The sequence below is a fragment of the Myxocyprinus asiaticus genome, chromosome 2 (genome assembly GCF_019703515.2).
Source record: "Myxocyprinus asiaticus isolate MX2 ecotype Aquarium Trade chromosome 2, UBuf_Myxa_2, whole genome shotgun sequence".
Classification (NCBI taxonomy): Eukaryota; Metazoa; Chordata; class Actinopteri; order Cypriniformes; family Catostomidae; genus Myxocyprinus; species Myxocyprinus asiaticus.
Window position 1 is genome coordinate 20049040 of NC_059345.1, and position 25831 is coordinate 20074870.

Below are 25831 nucleotides of genomic sequence, written 5' to 3' on the forward strand. Positions count from 1 at the left end.
TTTAAATCTGCACTGTCTTGACATTATTTTAAAATTCTTTGAAGCAATTCAGGTTAACATAATAGGGATATTTCAAAGTCTGTTAAAAGTGACACACTTCCTTCCGCATGTTGGTGGCGCTACGACCGTGACCCACAATAGCCATATCAATGTGATCAGCCTGTAAGGACAAACATTTGGCTCAATTTTTATGTAAAATCACACCATGCATGCGGAAGATATGAGACATTTCCTTATTCCATTTTTTTGACATTATTTTATCACTTTGCCATGGCAACACCATTCGATATATCAAAAATCCCTTCGCAATTTAGCATAGTCAATGTCTTGGCATGATGTCACCCACATTTGGTACCTATAACATGAAATCCCTGGGAGGAGTATATCAAATTCCTTAACATGCATTTTTCAAACAATCCAAAATGGCCAACTTCCTTTTGGGCAGAGCTTATGACTGTTAGCGGGAATGTTGTCCGGCTTGATGAGATCTATATGTGTACAAAGTTTGGTGACTGTAGCTCAAAAGGGATGTGCTACATAGCCCCCCGTGGTGCCGCAGAGTCCCTCCCGTACCCCCCCCCCCCCCCGTTAACTCTGTCACACCCTAATGGCCAGCGACTCTGAGGTGTGTGCAAACTTTCAAGAGTTTTCACGCATTTTATGTACCCCAAAAGTACTGAAAACCTTGAAAAGAATAATAATAATAATCCTTAGAAGAACAACAGGGTCTCCGTAATTTCAGTGCTTGGGCCCTAATTATAAAAAATATAGCTGCAAGCAGCGATGATGGGCCCAAGCACCATGGGTCCATTTCTACTCTGTGGCTTTCGGAAAACAATGCATGATGGATGCAGCAACAACTCAACATTAATGTAAACTTGGACCCTAATCATACAGTGAGTAATAGATATATGCCACCATTTCAGTTTGACTACAACTTCACAAAATTTTCCATCAACAGTGTTTAAACAATTTAAGCAATTGAGGTAAATGTAAGAGAATTTTTTCAAAGTCTGTTGTAAGTGCCACACTTCCTGCTGCTAGTTGGTGGCACTATGACCTTGACCCACAATAGCCACATCCATGTGATTAGCCCCCATGAAAAAAACATACAACTCAATTTTAATCTAAATCACACAATGCATGCAGAAGATATGAGACACTTCCTGTTTGCCTATTTTTGCCATTAATTCAGTGAATCGCCATGGCAACAACGTTCCATATTTAAAAATGTGTTCGCAATTTAGCATCTTCGATGTCTTGGCATGATGTTGTCTAAATGTGGTGACAGTCTCATGAATCACCATTCAGAGAATCTATCTATCTATCTATATCAATTTTTAATTGTAATTTTAAATTTTTTTGCTAACTGATTAATTGAACATTTTTGCTTTAATTTAATATAATTCTTTATTGAAAAAAAATATGTAGATCTAAAGACTATATTGTAATGAAGTTAATTACGATTTTTATTTATCATAAACCGGCTTTAAATTAAACGAACAAATGTAATTCATGGCACTAGGTGCTAAGGTAGTCTAAGTAGATTTTAATATGAGCACAGAAGTCATTTAGGTTTGTAATTTTGTCGCAATTCTGTTAAAAATAAATGAAGTACATTAACTCTGAGTCTGCATAACTTCGTTATTCATACGCAAAACTGTTTAAATGAACTCTAAATTAATGTAGGGCAAATGAGGACATAAATTAGTTTAGAATGCTATATGTTCGCCCATAGAATAATTCAAAGCATAAATTACCAACTGGTTACCAACAAACAACTATTTTTCATGGTTCCAAATGCCGGCTCATACTGTTATTTGTTTTTCCTCTCTCCCTCGTGTCTCACAGGTGGAGACGGCACGCGATCAGCATTTCCATGGGAATGGTGATCGATCTCAGGGAGATGCTGATCACAGCAACAATTTACTCACCTGTTACTATCTGCTTCACTCTGATTGCACTCCCTACTTATTCCTTGTGTGTCACCTCATTATTTGCCTGTTTATGGTTAACTGTCATTTTAACTGTGCTCTCTCATGTAGTTGGAGCATGCTCGTGTGTCTGTTGGTTGCCCCTCTGTAGAGGTGCATTTACCTTCCTGCTTGCCATCACCCTTGCCATTTCTGTGTGCAGTTCATGTGGAGGAGGATTCCTCGGTAAAATGTGTTAGTTTGTGAAAATAACTCGCAAGTTTGCCAGGCCCTAATGGCCAGCGACTCTGATGTGTGTGCAAACTTTCAAGAGTTTTCACTCATGTTATGTACCCCAAAAGTACCAAAAACCTTGAAAATAAGAATAATAAAAATAAATATAGCTGCAAGCAGTGATGACAGGCCCAAGCACTACAGCGCCATCACCACCTGGTGGCTTTAGGAAAACAAGGCATGGTGGCCGCATGCATTTGAGAGGTTAAATATAAGAAGACTTTTTCAAAGTAACACAAAGAGTCACACTTCCTGTTGTCAGTTGGTGGTGCTATGGCCGTGACGCATAATAGCCATATAAATGTGATCAGCCCCCATTATCAAACAATTTGGTGACAGTCACATGATTCCCCTAGGAGGAGTATTCAAAAGTTCAGGGCCTGCAATTTAAAAAAAAAATGCACATTCAATCCAAAATGGCTGACTTTCTGTTGGGCGGAGATAATGGCTGTAATTTTGAAAGTTGTCCGGCTTGATGAGAACAATATATGTAGCAAGTTTGGTGATCGTAGAAGCTGACCCACACAACTTTTGACAAAAGATGGTGCAACAGAGCTCCCCAGCCATGCCCATGTGTTAACTTTTTCCCAGGTCTAATGGTGACAACTCTGATGTGTGTGCAAAATATCATGAAAATTCAAGCATGCCAAGTTCCTCAAAAACATGTGAATATACATAAAAAGGAATAATGACATTTAATACGTTGCCATTCTAAAATTATTTGAAGCAATTCAGGTTCACATAATAGGGATATTTCAAAGTCTGTTAAAAGTGACACACTTGCTTCCGCCAGTTGGTGGCGCTATGGCCGTGACCCACAATAGCCACATCAATGTGATCAGCCAGCAAGGACAAACATTTGGCTCAATTTTTATGTAAAATCACACCATGCATGCAGAAGATATGAGACATTTCCTTGTTCCATTTTTTTAACGTTATTTTTTCGCTTCGCCATGGCAACACCATTCGATATATCAAAAATCCCTCTGCACTTTCAGTGCTTGGGCCCTAATAATAATCCTTAGAAGAACAATAGGGCCTCCGCACTTTCAGTGCTTGGGCCCTAATAATAAACGCCTAGAAAAACAATAGGGTCCTCACACCATCGGTGCTCGGGGCCTAATAATAAATGCCTAGAAAAACAATAGGGTCCTCACACCATCGGTGCTTGAGCCCTAATAAAGTGTTTGCTCAACCAAAAAAAAAAAAAAACTCCTTTAAGAGTTATTGTAACTGATAATAGTAATTGTGTAATACCGTATACCTTGATACCGTGATATTTTCTGAGACGGTTATCATACCATGAAAATCTCATACCGTTGCAACCCTAGTTCTGGGAAGTTAAGTTTATGGTTATTAAAAATAAAACCTAAAAGTAACCATTAGAAATGGTTCTGTATAAGTTATTTTTTTGTTGCCACACAAAAGCCTCCCTGCAATGTTTTGAGAATGTTAGTTTATGGTTATAAAAATTAGAACGTAAACAGAATGTTCCTAGAACGTTAGGTTCCCCAAAAAATAACCAAAAGGAAACCATGGGCTACTGTTAGGGGAACGTTCTCTGTGTTTGCTGGGTTGCTTGTTTGTGGCAGTGGTGCAATACTAGGACTAGGACTCTGCTTTTTTACTATAGCCTACTTTAAACAACCTCTGACTGAAAACATCGAAATACATTGTTAGATTGAAATATTGTATTTATAATCAGATTAAAGGAATATTCTGTGTTCAAAACAAGTAAAGCTCAATTGACATCATTTGTGGCATAATGTTGATTACCGCAAAAAAATTTAGACTCGACCCTCCTTTTCTTTAAAAAAGCAAAAATCTGGTTACAGTGAGGCACTTACAATGGAAGTGAATGGGGCCAATCTGTAAACTTTAAAATACACACTATTTCAAAAGTATAGTCACAAGACATAAACAATATGTGTGTTAACATGATTTTAGTGTGATAAAATCACTTACAAACCTTTTCTGCGCAAGTTATAGCCAATTTTACAACTTAAACTCTAAAACAACTAAAAATGAAGATTTAAACAATGTTACAGCTCAAATAATACATGAGTTTTAACAGAAGAATTAATGTAAGTGCTTTTATAAAATTATAAGCTTCACATTTCTGCTTTTAAACCCTCCAAAAATTGGCCCCATTCACTTCCATTAAATGTGCCTCACTGTAACCTCAATTTTTTGCTTTTTTTGTTATTAAAATTTTTGTTTTATTGATTCCACGTACAAATTAAAACAACACAAGAATACATTTTTTTTTTACAATTATGTGCCCCCCCCTCAAATCCAATAGGAGTTGAGAGTTTGATCCTTCAGAATTTCACACATAGGTGTAAAGTTAGCAAGGCTTCATGGGATCTTTAGTCTGTTTTGGACTCCCTTTGTTTGATTTTGGCACTGTTGTTGTGGCTGTGAGGCTTCTAGTGTTCCTATAGGCCACAGTCAGACTTTATGACTGTGTGTAGGCCTGCCTTTGTCTTTATCTGAGCATGAGGCCCAACATGATAGACTTACCCAATTCAACGTGTAACCTCAAAGGGCCCTTGCCAATTTGGAAGTAATTTAGAGCTCGATGTGGGCAGTAATACAAGTACTTTATCTCTTTGTGCAAACTCCCGTAGCCGAGCTCCCCTGTTATACAGCCGGGACTGATATATTGCCTGTAGCAAATTCTCCTGTGATAGTTGCCCCAGTGTGTGGAGTTTTGCTCTCAGGTCAAGAACGTAATGAATTTCATTTTTACTTTGAGAAGGTCCCTCCTCCCAGAATCCCACTCGGGAGATTATTCTGAAGAGTGCCTCCGCAACACTATGTGCTGAGATGTTGCGAAGGGGCACTGCTTCCAGGTATCGCATTGCGTAGTCCACCAGAACCAACACAAAGCGATGCCCGCGTGCTGACCATTCTAATGGCCTGACGAGGTCCATGCCAACTCTGTCACAGGGAACCTCGATCAACGGAATAGGGTGCAATGGCGCTTTTGGAGTGGCCGACAGATTCATCTGCTGACATTCGTGGCATGTCACACACCACCGGCTAACATCTCCACGAATGCCTGGCCAATAGAAATGGGCCATGAGACGGCTTAGTGTTTTCCCCTGTCACAAGTGACCTGCCATCGGACTATGATGAGCTGCCTGGAACAATATTTCCCAACGGCACCTTGGTACTAACTATTTCTTTTGTCTGAGCGTCCTGCGTCACTTGATACAACCAGTCATTTATAATTGAGAAATACGGATATGTGAGTGCAATGCGTGGCTGAAGGGGTTGACCATTAATTACTTTCACCTGGTCAAACGTGTGCATAAGAGTCTCGTCTCGCATCTGCTCCAGAGGGAAATCCCCAGCGGGAATTCCCCTAAGGGCTGAGGAAGCTGAGGCTTCCCCCTCCCTTACTTCATCCTGACGCAGAGCTGACGTGGACTGCCCCGGCTCTGCCTCCCCCGTCAGCGCATTGCACACCCCACACGTCCCACTGCATTACAGGACCCATCCACACACAACCCTTTTAACATTTCAGGAAAAGCTGGCCAATTAGTACCCAAAATTAACGGATGGGTGAGGCGGGAACTAACCACAGCCTCAATGTTATGCTTTTGACCCCAAAATAGAATCGTGACGATCACTGCAGTATAATCATAGATATCCCCATACACACCTCACTTCACCTGATTATTTGTATGCAAAGCCCCATTTTGAACCAAGCATTGATGAATGGAGGTTTGGTTACAACCTGAATCCACCAACTGCCCGAGTTACACCAGGAATGCACAATCCCTCCATCAGTGCTCAGACTGTCCGCAATAGTCTGAGAGGCTGGACTGAGGGCTTGTAGGCCAGTTGTAAGTCAGGTCCTTACCAGACATCACCGGCAACAACGTCGCCTATGGGCACAAACCCACCTTCGCTGGACCAGACAGAACTGGCAAAAAGTGCTCTTCACTGACGAGTCGCGGTTTTGTCTCACCAGGGGTGATGGTCGGACTCGTGTTTATCATCAAAGGAATGAGCATTACACCGATACCTGTACTCTGGAGCAGGATCAATTTGGAGGTGGAGGGTCCGTCATGGTCTGGGGCGGTGTCACAGCATCATTGGACTGAGCTTGTTGCCATTGAAGGCAATCTCAACACTGTGCGTTACAGGGAAGACATCCTTCTCCCTCATGTGGTACTCTTCCTGCAGGCTCATCCTGACATGACCCTCCAGCAAGACAATGCCACCAGCCATACTGCTCGTTCTGAGCATGATTTCCTGCAAGACAGGAATGTCAGTGTTCTGCCATGGCCAGCGAAGAGCCCGGATCTCAATCCCACTGAGCATGTCTGGGACCTGTTGGATTGGAGGGTAAGGGCTTGGGGTGGAATAATATGGTTCAAAACAGTGTTACTATGAATGCAAACTTTAATACAGTGAAAAAGACACTCTATTAGCATAACATTAATATATATAAATACAAATGTCCAACATTCTTTTGAATGTCCAAGTACTAAAATAAAATATTTGATGCCATGAGTGTACCTTCATTTACTATTACTATTATTTTGAATGGCCAGGGAAAATGAAGCAATGTGCTAATTTTACCTGGTCACAAAAAGTAGTCCATTAATTTACCTGATGAACTTTCACCTTTTGCTGACACTTTATGCTTCGCAGAGCTAATGTGTGCTTCTAGATCACTTGTACCTTTATTAGCACCTGACACATAAGGGTGATTCTATAATTGCGGGTACATTTGGTGTCCAAAGTCATTATTTTTTTCTTCTTTTTTTACACGGTTATATTTTTAATTATTTTAATAATTTGTTACTCATTGTCAAGGATCACAAGATGTTACAGGCCATAACAATATAATATTTTCTGTAAAAAGTGTCTTATATAGATAAAAATCATGATTTTTTTGTCCGAATTAGTCAGTATTTTTTCCATCATGTACCATTGTGTAATCAAAATATTTTATTTTAATTTTCTTTCAGTAATATTTCATTTATTTTATTTATAAACACCCTAAATAGTCATTTTCCTAATTCTATAACATTAAATTATTTAAAAATATATTTTCTCTTATAAAAATGTGCATCCATAAATCTTGCATCAATTCTGTTACCATACCATACTTTGCCTTTAAATTGGTGGAATTATCTCCCACAACTATGAAAGATACAAGAAATGATGTCACTTTCCCTCACTGATAGGATCTAAAGCACTGTGTGCTCTCTCTGAGAAAATATTTTAATCTAAAAAGTTCTTACACCAGGAGTTATTTTGTAAAACATCAAAATTGTTACCACAATATCAAAAGGAAAACAGAATTCATCACTGATCACACAGTGGGTTGTTTAAAAGTCTTTTAATCATGATTTCATTAGTGCCATGTGCTCTTAGCTTTTATGCTAGCAAGTGGAGTTTTTGGCTAAAGTTTAAAACTGTCAATTCTGTTGCCATCAAACTCTGTTACCAAGGTAGAGTAACAATGTTGACAGTATGTAACAGAATTGACAGTCCTGTGTGTGTGTGTGTGTGTGTGTGTGTGTGTGTGTGTGAGGGAGAGAGTGTGTTTCTCTCTCTCTCTGTGTCTGTGTGTGAGAGAGAGAGAGAGAGAGAGAGAGAGAGAGAGAGAGAGAGGGTAGTGTGTGTGTGAGAGGGGTAAAAGTGTGTTTATGATTGTTCATGTGAGGTAGTTTGTGTGTGTGAGAGAGGTAAGAGTGTGTGTTCATGATTGTTCGTGTGAGGTAGTGGGGAGAGTGTGTGTGTGTGTTTGTGTGACGGAAATGCTACAATCACAATACATTGTACATGTCTGCTTTAGATATGCCAGTCTCAGCTGCTGAGAAGCAGAGGAGGTATCGGGTGAGGCGTGATGCCAACCCAGAGAGAAGAGCAGAGAACTTAGCAAAAGACAGGGAAAGATGGAGGTGCAACAAGGAGATGGGGAGAGTCAGATTGGTGGCAGACATAACACCAAGAGAGAGAAGACAACAACAGAGATACTGGAGGGAGGCACAGGCTGCAAGTAGAAGAGCGCAGCATAGAGAACTACTAAGCACACCACAGAGTTCAGAGCCCTTACAGTCACCCCAGAGTCCTAGAGGCCTACAAAAACATGAAGTGAGGTTGGTAGACACTGTGGTGTATGTTGGTACATATAGCTAAGGGCACCAAAAGTTGATGGAAAATGTGTGTTTAATGAGAATGTGTAGGGTAGAAAGTGTTGCGCTGTTTTTGTGACACTTTAGAACAGAAAACAAGTATTAGTTGCTAATAAAGTGCATCCGGAAAGTATTCACAGCGCTTCACTTTTTCCACATTTTGTTATGTTACAGCCTTATTCCAAAATGGATTAAATTCATTATTTTCCTCAAAATTCTACAAACAATACCCCATAATGACAATGTGAAAGAAGTTTGAAATCTTTGCAAATATATAAAAAAAAATAATAATAATAAAAAAAAAAATCACATGTACATAAGTATTCACAGCCTTTGCTCAATACTTTGTTGAAGCACCTTTGGCACCAAGTACAGCCTCAAGTCTTTTTGAGTATGATGCTACAAGCTTGGCACACCTATTTTTGGGCAGTTTCTCCCATTCTTCTTTGCAGGACCTCTCAAGCTCCATCAGGTTGGATGGGGAGCGTCGGTACACAGCCATTTTCAGATCTCTCCAGAGATGTTCAATCGGGTTCAAGTCTGGGCTCTGGCTGGGCCACTCAAGGACATTCACAGAGTTGTCCCATAGCCACTCCTTTGTTATCTTGGCTGTGTGCTTAGGGTCGTTGTCCTGTTGGAAAATGAACCTTCGCCCCAGTCTGAGGTCCAGAGCGCTCTGGAGCAGGTTTTCATCAAGGATGTCTCTGTACATTGCTGCATTCATCTTTCCCTCGATCCTGACTAGTCTCCCAGTTCCTGCCACTGAAAAACATCCCCACAGCATGATGCTGTCACCACCATGCTTCACTGTAGGGATGGTATTGGTCAGGTGATGAGCGGTGCCTGGTTTCCTCCAGACATGACGCTTGCCATTCAGGCCAAAGAGTTCAATCTTTGTTTCTCATTGTCTGAGAGTCCTTCAGGTGCCTTTTGGCAAACTCCAGGCAGGCTGTAATGTGCCTTTTACTGAGGAGTGGCTTCCGTCTGGCCACTCTACCATACAGGCCTGATTGGTGGAGTGCTGCAGAGATGGTTGTTCTTCTGGAAGGTTCTCCTCTCTCCACAGAGAAATGCTGGAGCTCTGTCAGAGTGACCATCGAGTTCTTGGTCACCTCCCTGACTAAGGCCCTTCTCCCCCGATTGCTCAGTTTGGCCGGGCGGCCAGCTCTAGGGAAGAGTCCTGGTGATTCCAAACTTCATCCATTTATGGATGATGGAGGCCACTGTGCTCATTGGGACCTTCAATGGTGCAGAAATTTTTCTGTACCCTTCCCCAGATCTGTGCCTCAATACAATCCTGTCTCGGAGGTCTACAGACAATTCCTTGGACTTCATGGCTTGGTTGGTGCTCTGACATGCACTGTTAACTGTGGGACCTTATATAGACAGGTGTGTGCCTTTCCGAATCATGTCCAATCAACTGAATTTACCACAGATGGACTCCAATCAAGTTGTAGAAACATCTCAAGTATGATCAGTGGAAACAGGATGCACCTGAGCTCAATTTTGAGTGTCATGGCAAAGGCTGTGAATACTTATGTACATGTGATTTTTTTCATTTTTTATTTTTAATAAATTTGCAAAGATTTCAAACAAACTTCTTTCACGTTGTCATCATGGGGTATTGTTTGTAGAATTTTGAGGAAAATAATTAATTTAATCCATTTTGGAATAAGGCTGTAACATAACAAAATGTGGAAAAAGTGAAGCGCTGTGAATACTTTCCGGTTGCACTATATATAAGTACTATATAAGTATTGAGTAAGCGCTCAATATGCCTTTTGTTGAGTAATGAAAAAATAAAAACATATTTTCAGGCAGAGAGTACAGCGTACTACCACACCTGGAGTCACGAGTTGATTATTTCACCAGAATGAGTACATTCATTTTCAGTACAGGCATTCAGATCATACATGGTTCTATTTCTATGCCATTTTTGTGAAGGCAGGTCTTTTTGATGTTTGAATTATAGTTCTCTTTGAATGTTTGCTCCTAACTATAATATTACATTGATGGAATTGTTAATTGTTTTTGTTACCCTAACTATATTTTTCCATGGTTGTGCAGGGGGTTTCAGGGGGGCAGGGAGGGGGTTAGGGGGGCAGGGGATGTGCACCCCCCTAGTCAATTCTGTTACTTTGATCAGTTCTGTCAGAGTGACCATCGGGTTCTTGGTCACCTCCCTGACTGAAATGTCAACTCTGTTTATGAACTATTTTAACCAAAAAAAATAAAAATTATAATAATTAAATTGTTGTTTAAAATCTCAAATATTATTGATGTATTTTTGCACCTTTATAATATTTCAACATTTCTTTTTTTTTTTTTATGGATATTGTATATAATAAATTTTTAGATGAAAAATACTTGCTATAGTGGACGGTTCTGTGAAGACAGGTATTTTTTTTTCATTTTTAATGTATGCATAGATGAAATATCTCAGTTTCAAGTGTTGGAATGTAAGGACTGTTTGTCTAATGGAACAAGAAGGATTTTTCCTGTTATGTTTTATTGTTATTTCTACACATTGCCTAATTTGTCTGTAACAGAGTTGACAAACGATACTATAAATAAATCTGTTTTTTCGTTAAAAGTTTAAAAAAAAATAATAATAATAACGAAAAAGGAAGTAACTTGTGTTTGGCAAGCACTGAATTATTAAAACTGAATATGTTTTCAATAAGATACAGGAAATAATTTTTGTTAGTGAACAGGTTTTTTCCTTAACTTTTTGAAATGCCAAATGTACCCGCAATTATAGAATCACACATAAGTGCCAGCTTTATATGTCATACATTCTGCTTCCCATGGATTTCGATCAGGACGAAAGCATGGACATTTTTTGTGTAAATCTTCTGTAAATTTGCACTTTCGTTTGGGCATTGTTTCCACTCAGCTGTCATTTGCTGCTACTGTCAAGCAACTGTTTGATGCCGAACACAACAGCGCTTCAAGCGTTCGCAGAAAGATTGACAGGCCGGAATGTGCAATAGTTGCTGCAAGCGTCTTATAATTGACCAATTGATGTGCGAGAAGGCGGGACTTACAAAGAGGGGTTAAAGCAATGCAAATATGCGCGCACACACAGTGAAGTATTAGACCAGATGCACATCATAATGCAACTAATGCCGAATCCCGGACATTTTCGCAAATTTAGAAATCCCGGCCGGAAGCTTTTTTAGGGTCCGAAAAAGAGGACATGTCCGGGAAAAGATATCTAAAAAGAGGACGTATGGTCACCAAACATCAAGATCGTTATATCACACAGCCCTATTGATAACATTGCATTAATCTCTCACAGCAACCCAATAATCTCAGTGATGGATAGCTAAATTTCAGGCTACGTTATAGACGCAGAATCTAGTAAGCAGAAATGACATGTTTCTTCAAATTGGAGGCACAATTAATGCTGATATCTGGCTTGAGCAAGTTAAACTCACAAGACACAGTCAAGCAATTGGCTTTTCACTGCAAAAAAAACCCTGTATTTTCAGGTGTTGAACTGTTGTTTGAGGCATAGTCCACATCCATAACAGTTGGTGCCCGATCAGGGCCGGTGCTAGACCGCAGGTTATAGATAGTGGGGTGAATGGTGGTAACAATTCTATGGGCCTGAAGGTCCAGGGGGGCCCACAACGAATACGAAACTGTATTTTTTTAATAGGTATGGGCCCCAGAACAATATATTGTCAGGGGGCCCAGAATTCCTTGCTACGGACCTGCGCCCGATCTACAGCTGCCGTTAAAATTTTCTAGACGTGTTTTGATTTGACCGGAGTCACGAGACTCTCGTAGCCAATCATGTTGATGGATAAAAATAAAATCAGGACAGGGAAGTAGCGAAGACGGAGGGGAAATAGCACAGTAAAAGTATAGTTACAGCACTTAAAATGTACTCAAGTATACCATTTTTAAACTACTTAAAAAAGGAACATTTCTGGGGAAACTACTTAATTACAGTAACATGAGTTTTTGTAATTTGTTACTTTACACCCCTGTGTAAGACTGACTCTGAACCAAAGTAGGAAAGCTCAACAAAAACCGCTTGAGAGGTGACATGTCACATGCTGTTCTCATAGCGGTTCACGTTAGATGTGAGGGTTGGCTCAGTTTTTCAAGTAGTACTTTAAGTTTGGGTCTTCTGAACTTGTTTCGCCCATGTGCTCTCACTCACAGATGTGTGAACGGATGAGTTAGGGACCATTCACACTGAAAATGTTTTGTGTTCGTCTGCTCTATTTTTCCATCGATTTCCTTTGTATACACACGCTGGACAAACGTCCATACCTACTGCACCACGTCTCGCTGTTTCACACAGGACCTGCACATTCTTAGACATCGTGTCAAGTTAAAAAGAACTTCAGGTCTCAAAAACGCATGTCAAGACAGCTGTGTTGTTTCAATCGTCTAGATTTTTTTTTAGCGCAGGTGTCACAAAGATTTAACGTTCTGAACAAGTTCAGGTTGCAAATTGATGATTGTTACAATGTTTAACATTGTTCGAGATTGTTCTGCACCAAGCAAAGTTTCAGCGCTTGATAAACGGTCATGTTTTTTTTTCCTTTTGCTCCAGTGTGCTGAGGGGCCGCCGTGCCTTGTATGTTTACTGTTACAATATTGTAACTTGCCTACGATGCTTACATAAAATACAGACTTTTGCAACATGATGAAAAATACACTGCAGCATCAGAATATAAGCTCCTGGTGAAAGTAAAGACAGAACTATATTACTATTGTATACATCATATACTCAAATAATAATACTGTATAAAATAATAACGACAAACTGGACAATAAATAATTGTTGGGTTTTAATAATAATAAAAAACTGAATTCTAAAATGTTAGCGAGTGTAGTAGGTTTTGCACACCCTGTTCATAAAAAAGTGTTTTGTAAAAATATATGTAGGTAAATATAGTTTATAATAGTTATAATATTGTGGAAAACATGCATTAATTATCTTTAACAAAATGTTTGTTTCAGTAAACATTTTGAATGTACTTTATACAATGGCTGATAGGATGAATTTAAAACTTTGATTTAATATCAATTTTATATTATTTAAGCAAAATATTTCAAAATGGGGCCCCGGGTTGGTCGTTGGCTTGGGGCCCCAGAAATCGTAAATCCGCTCCTATAAATATAGACTATATCAAAACTTAAACTACTTTGTCAGAACAAAGCATTAATGACAGCCAATGAGCAGAAAACGTACGTGGGCTTTATGACAGTAAACTGTTGATGTTGTTTCACAGTGCTCAGCTGCAAAGAGTGACAAAGTGATAGGTATTCGTGTATTTGAGACCTATCACGAGTCATGATCTTCACCATGTTTTTGTACATGTAACAAAAACCTTTTTAGTGACACTGTCAAACTATTTTCTGAAATATTTTCCAGAAAAAATAAATATTTTCCAAGACATGACTGGAAAACTGCATTGCAAAGTTCCAGGTTTTCCAGGACGCGTGGGAACCTTGAGAACTGAGTGCCCATTATTTACAGACATTAAATGAACGTAAAGAGACACAAACTGTATCACAATTAGGTGTGGGTAATGATATTGATTTTCTGATGCATCAAGATCTTCTTTTGAATTATATTTATTCTTAAATCCCAAGATCGATTTTTTTCTCTATGCGTAACCCTCTCCTACAATGAGAGGAAATCGCTCACATTAGCAACCAAATTTCACGCTATACAACTAAAACGAATATTGGCAACTGACTGGTTAATTTTAAGATTTCACTTAACAGCGGTTGTGCAGGTGGAGTATTCAGCAGTGAGATCTTTTCACTGAGTGTTGAGAGTAAAAGTTGTTCCTTGTAATGCGTGTGCGTCCGAAGACGAGATCCACGCGACCCATATGACATTGAACAATGTCTCTTTTAATACCTTTTCAGGTATCTACACTCAAGTTGATGAAAAAAATGAATACAAATATAGCTGCGAGCCGCAATTAACGGGGTTCAAGCAGTTTAAGGCCTTTAAACACATGCGTAAAAAGGTATTAAGTTTTATTTAGCAAGCATGTAACCACCTAGATCATAGATGGAATAGACCATTCACAGCCAATACAGGAAATTTACTAAGGAAATACATGGTTTTTAAAGCTTTTAAAAGCTCATAGCGCCACCTATGATCTGATCTCCATAAAAGTCTGCATGCTTGTTTAGAATCATATGTCGCATGTGCTCATCTAATTTTGTGAAGTTCTGAGTTTTTGTTTAGGAATTATGGGCTTATTTATACACTTGACCACACCCATTTTCTAAATGACACTGTTATAGCTACCCAAAGGGTAAAGTTCCGATTTGTTTTGTTTTTTTAATAATCATTGACTTAGAGAGTCCAGAGAATTGTACTGCACTGTTTTATTGAGGTTGAGCTAAAAACCTAGGACTAGTTCACAAAAGTAGGTTTTACACATAATCGTGAATATTTAATGAATGATTTGATTGACAGCAGTGGTTCTTGAGGCAAAGTTGTTCGGAATGAGGAGATCTAACAAATTATATGAATTATAGCTGCATCCTAATTCAGAGGCTGCATCCTTCAAAGGTCGCATTCGAAGGCCGATTGCGTCATTGCTGTGTGACAAAGGCTGTCCCAATTCGAAGGCTCCTTCAAATGCGGCCTCCAAATGCGTCCTTCGTTTCCCGTGAAATGAAGGACACAACAGATGGATCCTTCGCGGCCTTGCCTACCCCAGAATTCATTGCGCGCCAGTGACGACAGGATTTTTTTACACTTTTAAACTTAAGTATTGGGTTTCAATTTACTCAAATATCTAATGATACAAATGTGGTAAAAAAAAAAAACAAACAAAAAAAAGTGGTTCAAATGTTGATATATCTTACTAAGATGCGATTATATATAGTTTATACTCTTTATTATATACAGAAATGGACCATGGTGAAAATATTTAGACAGTTTGTGAACCCTGTTTTGTTTTCAGACAGTTTAATATAACTTTCAAAAAAGTCCAGTACAAACGTTACAGTCACTCGGCAGCTGTCACAGTGGTTAGGGGACAAGAACAGTCCTCCGAAGGCTAGACTGTCCCAATTAACAATGCTCAGTCCGACCTTCACAGCCTTCAAAGGCGTGGCCTTTGAAATCAGAGTCCTTCAAAGGATGCAGCCTTTGAACTGGGACACAGCCATTGTGTGTATGTGTGAAACACCACTTGATTACAGAGGCGTAAAACTCGTTAGTGCCATCCATTGGCCGATTTCTTTCAAATTTCTCAGACCTTTAGGGCCAGGAGTCGAAAAGGCCCACTGAGTTTTGTGCCGATCGGCCTCCGATAACCTTGTCTAATAGGTGCTCAAACTTCATTGGCTGATGGCGGCCATGTTTTTTGAGATACGTTCCTCATAGACAGTCATGGCACCTTGGACAAAGACACTGCATGCCAATTTTCAACTCAATCAGACAAATGGTTGCGTAATTAGAGCTGTTTTCATGTTTTTTCCTGTTATAGCGCCACAAAGTGGCCAAACTCCGCATTTTTTTTACTGTGACCTCAGATTGAGCTCATACACGTGTACAGAGTTTGGTGAAAATATCTCATTTCGTTCGGGCGTTATAGCCTGCCCTTTTCGAACGTTTTGGCACCCCTTAGCGACCATGAGTCGATAATTATTGATAATCGGACTCCAGAGTATATTTCTGCACTTGTTTGGTTCTGATCGGGCGAAAAACCTAGGACTAGTTCACAAAAGTAGATCTTTTACCTACTGCATTATATACAACCATTAGCACCACCTAGTGGCCGATTATTTTAAAACTTTGCACAACCCTCTCAGACCAAGAGTCAAATAGGTCCAACAAGTATAGTTCCAATCGGTCATTGTTAACCTTGTGTAATAGCTGCTGAAATTTGATTGGCCGATGGCGGCCATGTTTTTCAACATACGTGAATGTCCACATAGACAATGATGGCAGCTGAGACAAAGACAATTTATGCAAATTTTGAAGTCAATAGGATTACCGGTTTCATAGTTACAGCCAATTTCATGTTTTTTGGTATTATAGCGCCACCATGTGGCAAAACCGCGCCAACTTTTCTGGGCGACCAAAGATTGACCTCTTACATAAGCATGCCAAGTTTGGTGAAGATATCTAATTTCCTTCAAGAGTTATAGCCATTTACGTAAAATTGGCCACTCCTACTTCCGATGTTTTCGCATACCGTAGCTAGCTCGAGTCAAAAGTTCAAACTTTTTTTTGATAACTTTTGATAGAGACTCTATAGAATCGTTTGGCACTGGTTTGGTCCCGATCAGACGAAAAACCTAGGACTAGTTCGCAAAAGTAGGTTTTATGAAAAATCCAAGATGGAGATATAAGTTTTATTTGGTTTGAACCAAGGTTTCCAATGGTATAAAGCATTTTTGGTCGCTGTAGCGCCACCTATTGACCGATTTCGCCGAGTCCGTGTTTCTGAGTAGCGAGCAATACTACTACCATCTGACCAAGTTTCAAGTATCTAGGCCTTACGGTTTGCTCTGCCCGATCAGTTTTATGGCGGAACAATAATAATAAAAATCTTAATTACAATAGGGTTTCAGCACTAAGCATTGAACCCCTAAAAAGTAAACATTTAATTCTACTCACGCACAGGACAGATGAAAAAGCCGTTCAAGTCAGATGCTGTTTACATATATGCTTTTTTTTTTTTTTTTTTTTTTTTTTTTTTTAAATGTATCCTTTTTTCTCACAATTCCCACTACTTAGTAGGTCCTCATCGTGGCGCAGTTACTCACCTCAATCTGGTTGGCAGAGGACAAGTCTCAGTTGCCTCCACTTCTGAGAACGTCAATCCACGCATTTTATCACGTGGCTTGTTGTGCATGACACCGCGGAGACACCTCATGTGGAGGCTCATGCTACTCTCCGCGATCCACCCATAACTTACCATGCGCCCCATTGAGAGCGAGAACCACTAATCTCGACCATGAGGAGGTTACCCAATGTGACTCTACCCTCCCTAGCAACTGGGCCAATTTGGTTGCTTAGGAGACCTGGCTGGAGTCACTCAGCACGCCCTGGATTCGAACTAGCGAACTCCAGGGGTGGTAGTCAGCGTCAATACTCGCTTAGCTACCCAGGCCCCCAGAAATGCTGTCTTTCTTAACAAGACAGTGCTGGTGTTCAACAAATTAATGTAAACACTTGTAAATAGCACATTATGTTATTAAACAATAAACACGTAACACAAAATAATATATACATTATCATATTTATTAATTGAATACATGGATTTGTTTATATTTAAAAGCTAAAAGGTGACCAAAATGATGAAAAACTAATCAAATATAATTAGTAAAACTAATATTTTCATAATATACCTGGTTAGAAGGTCCCCTTAATAATTAACAGCATTTGCTAGGAGAGAAATGCTTTCATATGTAGACAAGAGAGACATTATAACTCAAATATACCCATATGAATCAATACCGAATCAGACTGCGAAATCTTTATCAATACCCAGCCCTGATCACAATAAGTCACACAGAGATATTTTAGACGAGTACATGTTCTATGTTTTCTTTATTTAGCAAGAGCCTTGTCATCCTAAACAAGAAAATGTAATAAAACTTTACAACCAAATAATTGTACCCATCCATTAACATTAATACAAAAAAAAAAACTTGAAATGGGTTACTCCGATGCAGAACTTTGACTGGATGTTGTGCCACCCTGCTGCTGAGACTTGAGCTTCTTATAATATTTCTGGAGGAGAGAGTAAAAGGATGAAAGTTACAACTATACTGCAGTTTAGCACTTTCTGATTATAGTCAAAATCAAAATCAACTACTGGTGAACTCAATATCTGACCATGTTCATGTGTATAAGGACAAGTCACCTGATAAAAATGTATCCATTACAATAATGAAAAGAAATTTTTTTTTACATGGTATGTTTAGCAATGTTCCGGGTTCAATACAAGTTTTGCAACTGTATGCAAAAATTTTTCCTTCTCCCTGAAAGATATCACTGAGATAGGTGTCCTGAGATTTCTCACCAGTCTGTGACAGCACTCAACTGTGTAAACAGCAAACATAAAATGTGACAGCGGGCCGCAGACATATTATTTGATCAGTCAATCAGAAGACACTGATGTGCTTTCTGCCCATCAATCATTTTGCAAATTCGAATGGCATTTTAGTTGAAGCGGAACATTTTAATGTCATATTCAGATTCCTAACAGTTGTCAGCTGAGGGTGCTAATGTTGCTACGGTTTTGTTTGACAACCGTGAAAAGACGCACTGCTGCTCTTCAGTTCGTTGTCAGTCTCAACACTTTCTTTGGAGGGGTGTGTTTTGGAGAGAGGGGGTGTGTCTAACATAAGGTCTCAGTCTCTGGAAGTTCCAGAATGGCTAAAATCGCTTACAGCACCTTTCAGCTTAATCGACAAAATTTAATGCATAATTTTTTAGTTATATACATTTTAAATAATTATATTTAAAATGTATAAATATATAAATGTTTTTTTTCTTGTAAAAGCCAAGGTAACAATGAAAGCAATACTACTTTTGCTCATATTTTTGTTAAAGCACTTAGATTACTTTTAAAGCACTTCAGATTTTACTATTTCACTTATGAAGTTGTCTTAATTGTCATTTAAAGTGGGACTACTGTTATTTTATATATATATATATATATATACACACACACACATACACACTCAGCAAAAAAAGAAACGTCTCTTTTTCAGGACACTGTATTTTAAAGATCATTTTGTACAAATCCAAATAACTTTACAGATCTTTATTGTAAAGGGTTTAAACAATGTTTTCCATGCTTGTTCAATGAACCATAAACAATTAATGAACATGCACCTGTGGAACGGTCGTTAAGACACTAACAGCTTACAGATGGTAGGCAGTTAAGGTCACAGTTATAAAAACTTAGGACACTAAAGAGACCTTTCTACTGACTCTGAAAAAAACACTAAAAGAAAGATGCCCAGGGTCCCTGCTCATCTGCATGAATGTGCCTTTGGCATGCTGCATGGATGCATGAGGACTGCAGATGTGGCCAGGGCAAAAAATTGCAATGTCTGTACTGTGAGATGCCTAAGACAGCGCTACAGGGTGACAGGAAGGACAGCTGATCGTCCTCGCAGTGGCAGACCACGTGTAACAACACCTGCACAGGATCGGTACATCCGAATATCACACCTGCGGGACAGGTACAGGATGGCAACAACAACTGCCCGAGTTACAGCAGGAATGCACAATCCCTCCATCAGTGCTCAGACTGTCCACAATCGGCTGAGAGAGGCTGGACAGAGGGCTTGTAGGCCTGTTGTAAGGCAGGTCCTTACCAGACATCACCGGCAACAACGTATGGGCACAAACCCACCTTCGCTGGACCAGACAGGACTGGCAAAAAGTGCTCTTCACTGACGAGTTGCGGTTTCTTCTCACGAGGGGTGATGGTCGGACTCGCTTATATCGTTGAAGGAATGGACGTTACACCGAGGCCTATACTCTGGAGCGGGATCGATTTGGAGGTGGAGGGTCCGTCATTGTCTGGGGCGGTGTCACAGCATCATTGGACTGAGCTTGTCATCATTGCAGGCAATCTCAATGCTGTGGGTTACAGTGAAGACATCCTCCTCCTTCATGTGGTACCCTTCCTCCAGGCTCATCCTCACATGACCCTCCAGCATGACAATGCCACCAGCCATACTGCTCGTTCTGTGCGTGACAGGAATGTCAGTGTTCTGCCATGGCCAGCGAAGAGCCCGGATCTCAATCCCACTGAGCACGTCTGGGACCTGTTGGATCGGAGGGTGAGGGCTAGGGCCATTCCCTCCAGAAATATCCAGGAACTTGCAAGTGCCTTGGTGGAAGAGTGGGGTAACATGTCACAGCAAGAACTGGCAAATCTGGTGCAGTCCATGAGGAGGAGATGCACTGCTGTACATAATGCAGCTGGTGGCCACACCAGATACTGACTGTTACTTTTGATTTTGAACCCTGCCCCCCTTTGTTCAGGGACACATTATTCCATTTCTGTTAGTTACATGTCTATGAAACTTGTTCAGTTTATGTCTTAGTTGTTGAATCTTCTTATGTTCATACAAATATTTACACATGTTAAGTTTGCTGAAGATAAAAGCAGTTGAAAGTGAGAGGACGTTTCTTTTTTTTGCTGAGTTATATATATATATATATATAAAAATGAAAATTCTCTCATAATTTAAACACCCTCATGCCATCCCAGATGTAAATGACATTCTTCTGCTGAACACAAATTAAAACATTTTTAAAAGAATATCTCAGCTTTGTAGGTCCATACAATGCAAGTAATGTTGGTTAGAACTTAGAAGCTACAAAAATCACAAACACAGCATAAAAGTAGTCCATAAGATTCCAGTGGCTAAATCCATGTCTTCAGAAGTGACATAATATGTGTGGGTGAGAATTTTTTTCCTCTATATCTCCACTTTCCCATCTTAAAGTCACATGTGATGCCTGTATATTTTCACTATAAGATCTGAAAATTTAAGTGGAGATTTAGAGTAAAAAGGGATTATCGATCTATTTTTCACCCACACCTATATCACATCACTCACATCTAAAGACATAGATTTAACCACTGGAGTCTTATGGATTACTTTTATGATGCCTTTATGTGCTTTTTGGATCTTCAAGGTTCTGGCCAACATTCACTTGCATTGTATGGACCTACAGAGCTGAAATATTCTTCTAAAAATCTTCATTTGCATTCTGCAAAAGAAAGAAAGCCATGTTTCTGAAATGGCATGAGGGTGACTAAATGATGAGAGAATTTTCATTTTTGGGTATAACTAAACAAGGAATATAGAAATGAAGTAATATATATATATATATGTGTGTGTGTGTGTGTGTGTGTGTGTGTGTGTGTGTGTGTGTGTGTGTGTGTGTGTGTGTGCGCACACACAGTTGAAGTCAGAAGTTTATACACACTTAGTTTGAAATCATTAAAACTCATTTTTTAACCACTCCACAGATCTATTATAGGCAAACTATAGTTTTGGCAAGTCGTTTAGGACATCTACTTTGTGCATGACACAAGTAATTTTTCCAACAATTGTTTACAGATAGATTGTTTCACTTTTAATTGAATATATCACAATTCCAGTGGGTCAGAAGTTGACATACACTAAGTTAACTGTGCCTTCAAGCAGCTTGAAAAATTCAAGAAAATTATGTCAAGCCTTTAGGCAATTAGCTTCTGATAGGAGGTGTACAGAATTGGAGGTGTACCTTTGGATGTATTTTAAGGCCTACCTTCAAACTCAGTGCCTCTTTGCTTGACATCATTGGAAAATCAAAATAAATCAGTCAAAAAAATTGTGGACCTCCACAAGTCTGGTTCATCCTTGGGAGCAATTTCGAAACACCTGAAGGTACCCCGTTAATCTGTACAAACAATAGTATGCAAGTATAAACACCATGGGACCACGCAGCCATCATACCACTCAGGAAAGTGTTGCATTCTGTCTCCTAGAGATGAACGTAGTTTGGTGTGAAAAGTGCAAATCAATCCCAGAACAACAGCAAAGGACCTTGTGAAGATGCTGGAGGAAACAGGTAGACAAGTATCTATACCCACATAACCTGAAAGGCTGCACAGCAAGGAAGAAGTAACTGCTCCAAAACCACCATAAAAAAGCCAGACTACAGTTTGCAAGTGCACATGGGGACAAAGATCTTACTTTTTGGTGAAATGTCCTCTGGTCTGATGAAACAAAAATGTTACTGTTTGGCCATAATGACCATTGTTATGTTTGGAGTTAAAAGGGTGAGGCTTGCAAGCCGAAGAACACCATCCCAACCGTGAAGCATGGGGGAGGCAGCATCATGTTGTGGGGGTGCTTTGCTGCAGGAGGGTCTGGTGCACTTCACAAAATAGATGGCATCATAAGGAAGGAAAATTATGTGGATATATTAAGGCAAAATTTCAAGACATCAGCCAGGAAGTTAAAGCTCAGTCGCAAATGGGCCTTCCAAATGGACAATGACCCCAAGCATACCTCCAATGTTGTAGCAAAATGGCTTAAGGACAACAAAGTCAAGGTATTGGAGTGGCCATCACAAAGCCCAAAGATAGAAAATTTGTGGGCAGAACTGAAAAAGCATGTGCGAGCAAGGAGGCCAACAAACCTGACTCAGTTACACCAGTTCTGTCTGGAGGAATCATCCAAAGTTCCAGCAACTTATTGTGAGAAGCTTGTGGAAGGATACCCAAAGCGTTTGACCCAAGTTAAACAATTTAAAGGCAATGCTCCCAAATACTTGTTTGTTTCTTTAATTTTTTTATGCCATGCCAGCTTCTATGGCCATATTCATGGCGGGAACCAGGTTTAGTTATTTAAAATAGTTAAATAAGTTAAATAAGGCGTTTAAGATTCATTTTTCCTAAAAACTAAATTTGGATTCACTTGATTAAAAACCTTTTCAAAAGAATCAACTGAATAATACAGGTTCCTCAGATGTGTAGAGGTATGACAGTCCAGTAAAATATGTTTAATGGATAGTGGGTTCTGACAAGATGAGCACTTTGGTGAATTTTCTCCTGATAGTAAAAATTGGTGTGTGAGTCTTGTATGTCCTATCTGGCATTGTGTATAAATGACTTGATCCTAGTGATTATTAAAAGGGAACACACATCTTGTTCCAACAACAAGATTTATCTCTCGTAATTTGTTGCTTAAACACTGATCCCACTCTGACTGCCATTTGTTTTTGATATATACATTGAGTTGGTTTCAGATCTGTGGAAGGTATAGGGCATTTTACTGTTCAGTAGATAGTGTTTCTCTGGCAGCTCTGTCTGCTTGTTCATTACCGGAGATTCCTGAGTGTCCAGGTATCCAGCAGAAAATAATATTAAAACTCTTTGCTTCAAGAGATGACAGTTTGATTAAAATCTTCACGATTGTTGGGTGATCAGTTTTAGTAGCTTCCAATGCTTCAAGACATGATATTGAATCAGTTATTATTAAAAAAAAAATGTTGTGGAGCAGTCTCAATAAACTTCAGTGCCAGTAGTAGAGCGTTTGCCTCTGCAGTGAAAACTGAACTTTGGTCAGGGATGCGGATACCCTGGACACAGTTGGTTTGTTGCAAAAGCTGCTGCCACTTTATTTCCAGATGTAGATCCATCTGTGTATATTGGGATATGTTGTGGGTATACTGCTCTTATGTCCAAAAATTGTTGATGGAAATCATTCGGATGCGTTTTGGATTTTTGGTTCCTTGTTAAATCCAGATGGATTTTAGGCTTTTTGAGATCCCATGGAGGAATTTTGCAGAAATGTGTCTGTTCCACACTGTTTAGATCCACTTTCAGATTCTCCAGATGGGTTTTTATATGTAGGCCAAATGGACAAATGAAACTTGTTTTTTTTTTGTTTTTTTCATATATTGTTGAATGCTGAAGTGGGAAAACTGCTGAATAGGCTGGGTTTTCTTTATTTGTTTTATGTTTGGTTGCATATTGTAAGGCCAACATTAGGAGTCTGATTTCCATGGAAGGTTAATTGGCTTCCGCATAGAGACTTTGAATTGGTGATGTTCTGTAGGCTCCCAAATCTAGTCGTATACCTTGGTGGTGTACAGTGTCCAAAAGTCGCATGTATGACTTCCTAGCTGATCCATAAATGATACTTCCATTGTCCAGCTTTGAGCATACCATGGTTCTGTACAAGTTCATGAGAGTTGAGCTGTCTGCTCCCCATTTGGTTTTGGATAAAACCTTTAAAACATTCATAGCTATAAAACATTTCTTTTTTAGTGATTTAATGTGAGGAATAAAAGACAGTTTGTTGTCAAAAGTGATACCAAGAAACCTGTTTCTCTTTAACAACTTTAATGGGGACTCCATCCATAAACAGCTGTGGTTCATTGTGTAGCGAACGAAGCTGACAGAAATGCATACAGATGGTTTTTGTTTGTGAGAACTTGAAACCGTTCTGTGTTGACCAGGAGTGCATTTTGTTCATCGTCAATTGGATTTTTCGCTCGATAGTATTCATGTACTTGCTCTTGTAGTAAATGCATATATCATCTACATATAAACTACAGGGGACATCAGAGCCAATGACTTTTGCAATGCTATTTATTTTAATACTGAAGAGGGTTACTGATAGGATACTTCCTTGAGGTTCTCCAAGTCCTTGTTTATGTAGGTTAGACAAGGTGTTTGCTATTTTAACTCTAAAAAGTCTGTTCGATAAAAAACTTAATGAAGATTGGCAGTCGACCTCTAAAATTCATTTGGCACAAATCCTTTAAAATTCCATGTTTCCATGTCGTGTCATAGGCTCTCTCCAAATCAAAGAAGACAGCTACAACGTGTTCTTTTCTGGTAAAGGAGTCACGAATATAGCTTTCAAGACAAATAAGGTGATCTGTAGTGCTTTGACCTTTCCTGAAACCACATTGGGCATTACTTATGTGGTGTTTAGATTCCAGTATCCAGACCAGGCGATCATTGACCATCCTCTACATTGTTTTGCATAAACAACTGGTTAAAGCTATAGGGCGGTAGTTTATGGGGTCGTTATGGTCTTTTCCTGGCTTTGGAATAGGTATTATTTCTGCTTCATGACAGGCAGATGGGATTTTTCCTGATATCCAGATGGAGTTAAAAATTCTAAGGAGCATTTTCAGGGAAAGGTGGGGTAGATTCTTTAAAAATTGATAGTGGATTTTATCCCGTCCAACAGCTGTGTCGTGGGATTTTTTTACATTTTAAATTATTTTGTTTTGTTGAGCAAGAAAAGTTCGAAAAGCAGGAAGGCAGTTCTCAATAGATTGTTTTAAAAAGTTTTTGCTAGAATGTTTGCAATTTCTTGTTTTGAAGTCAAGAGTGTGCCATGCTGTTTGATGTGTTGTATTTGAGGACCGTTGTTTTTTCCCTTCATTTTCCATATCAGGTTCCATATTTTGACTTGTCATGTTGGAAATGAATCTTCTCCAGCTTTCCTTTTTTACTTCATTTATAATTCGTCTTGCTCGTGCTCTACTCATCTTGAGTTTGATAAGATTTTCAGTTGATGGATGTCTGAAGAACAGTCTTTCAGTTTTTTTCCTCTCCGTTATAGCTTCCTTACATGTATCATCAAACCATGGAAGTCGTCTATGTTTTATTTTTAAAGATGTTCTTGGGACTGTATCATTAGCTATAAATAAGAGCGTTTCAGTGAAATTTTGCATAGCATCTGGGCTGTCTTCTGGAAACTGTGTCAGTTTCTCATGACAGAGGGTTTGAAATTGATACCAATTTGCATTTTAATTTGCCATCTTTGTACATTTGTTTCTTCCTCTCTGCCTTTGATGGTTACAATGATTGGGAAATGATCACTTCCACAGAGGTCATGCCAAACTTTCCATGAGAGGTCTAAAAATAATTCAGGCTGACAAATTGTAAGGTCGATTGCAGAGTACGTTCCATG

The 25831-nt window shown here is 39.3% G+C and overlaps 1 protein-coding gene across 6 annotated transcripts in view; it reads right to left on the bottom strand.

Annotated features, from left to right (window-relative positions):
- Positions 1-17907: 17907 nt before the first annotated feature.
- LOC127414224 (zinc finger protein 638-like) overlaps positions 17908-25831 on the bottom strand; it is a 110687-nt gene continuing 102763 nt past the window's right edge. For 5 of the 6 annotated variants that reach the window (XM_051652148.1, XM_051652100.1, XM_051652121.1 and 2 more), the window contains exon 25: positions 17908-18107. In XM_051652148.1, coding sequence (XP_051508108.1) covers positions 18036-18107 — 72 coding nt within the window. In that variant the 3' untranslated portion in view covers positions 17908-18035. The remainder of the gene's footprint in view (positions 18108-25831) is intronic. The other variant, XM_051652130.1, reaches the window with a different exon arrangement.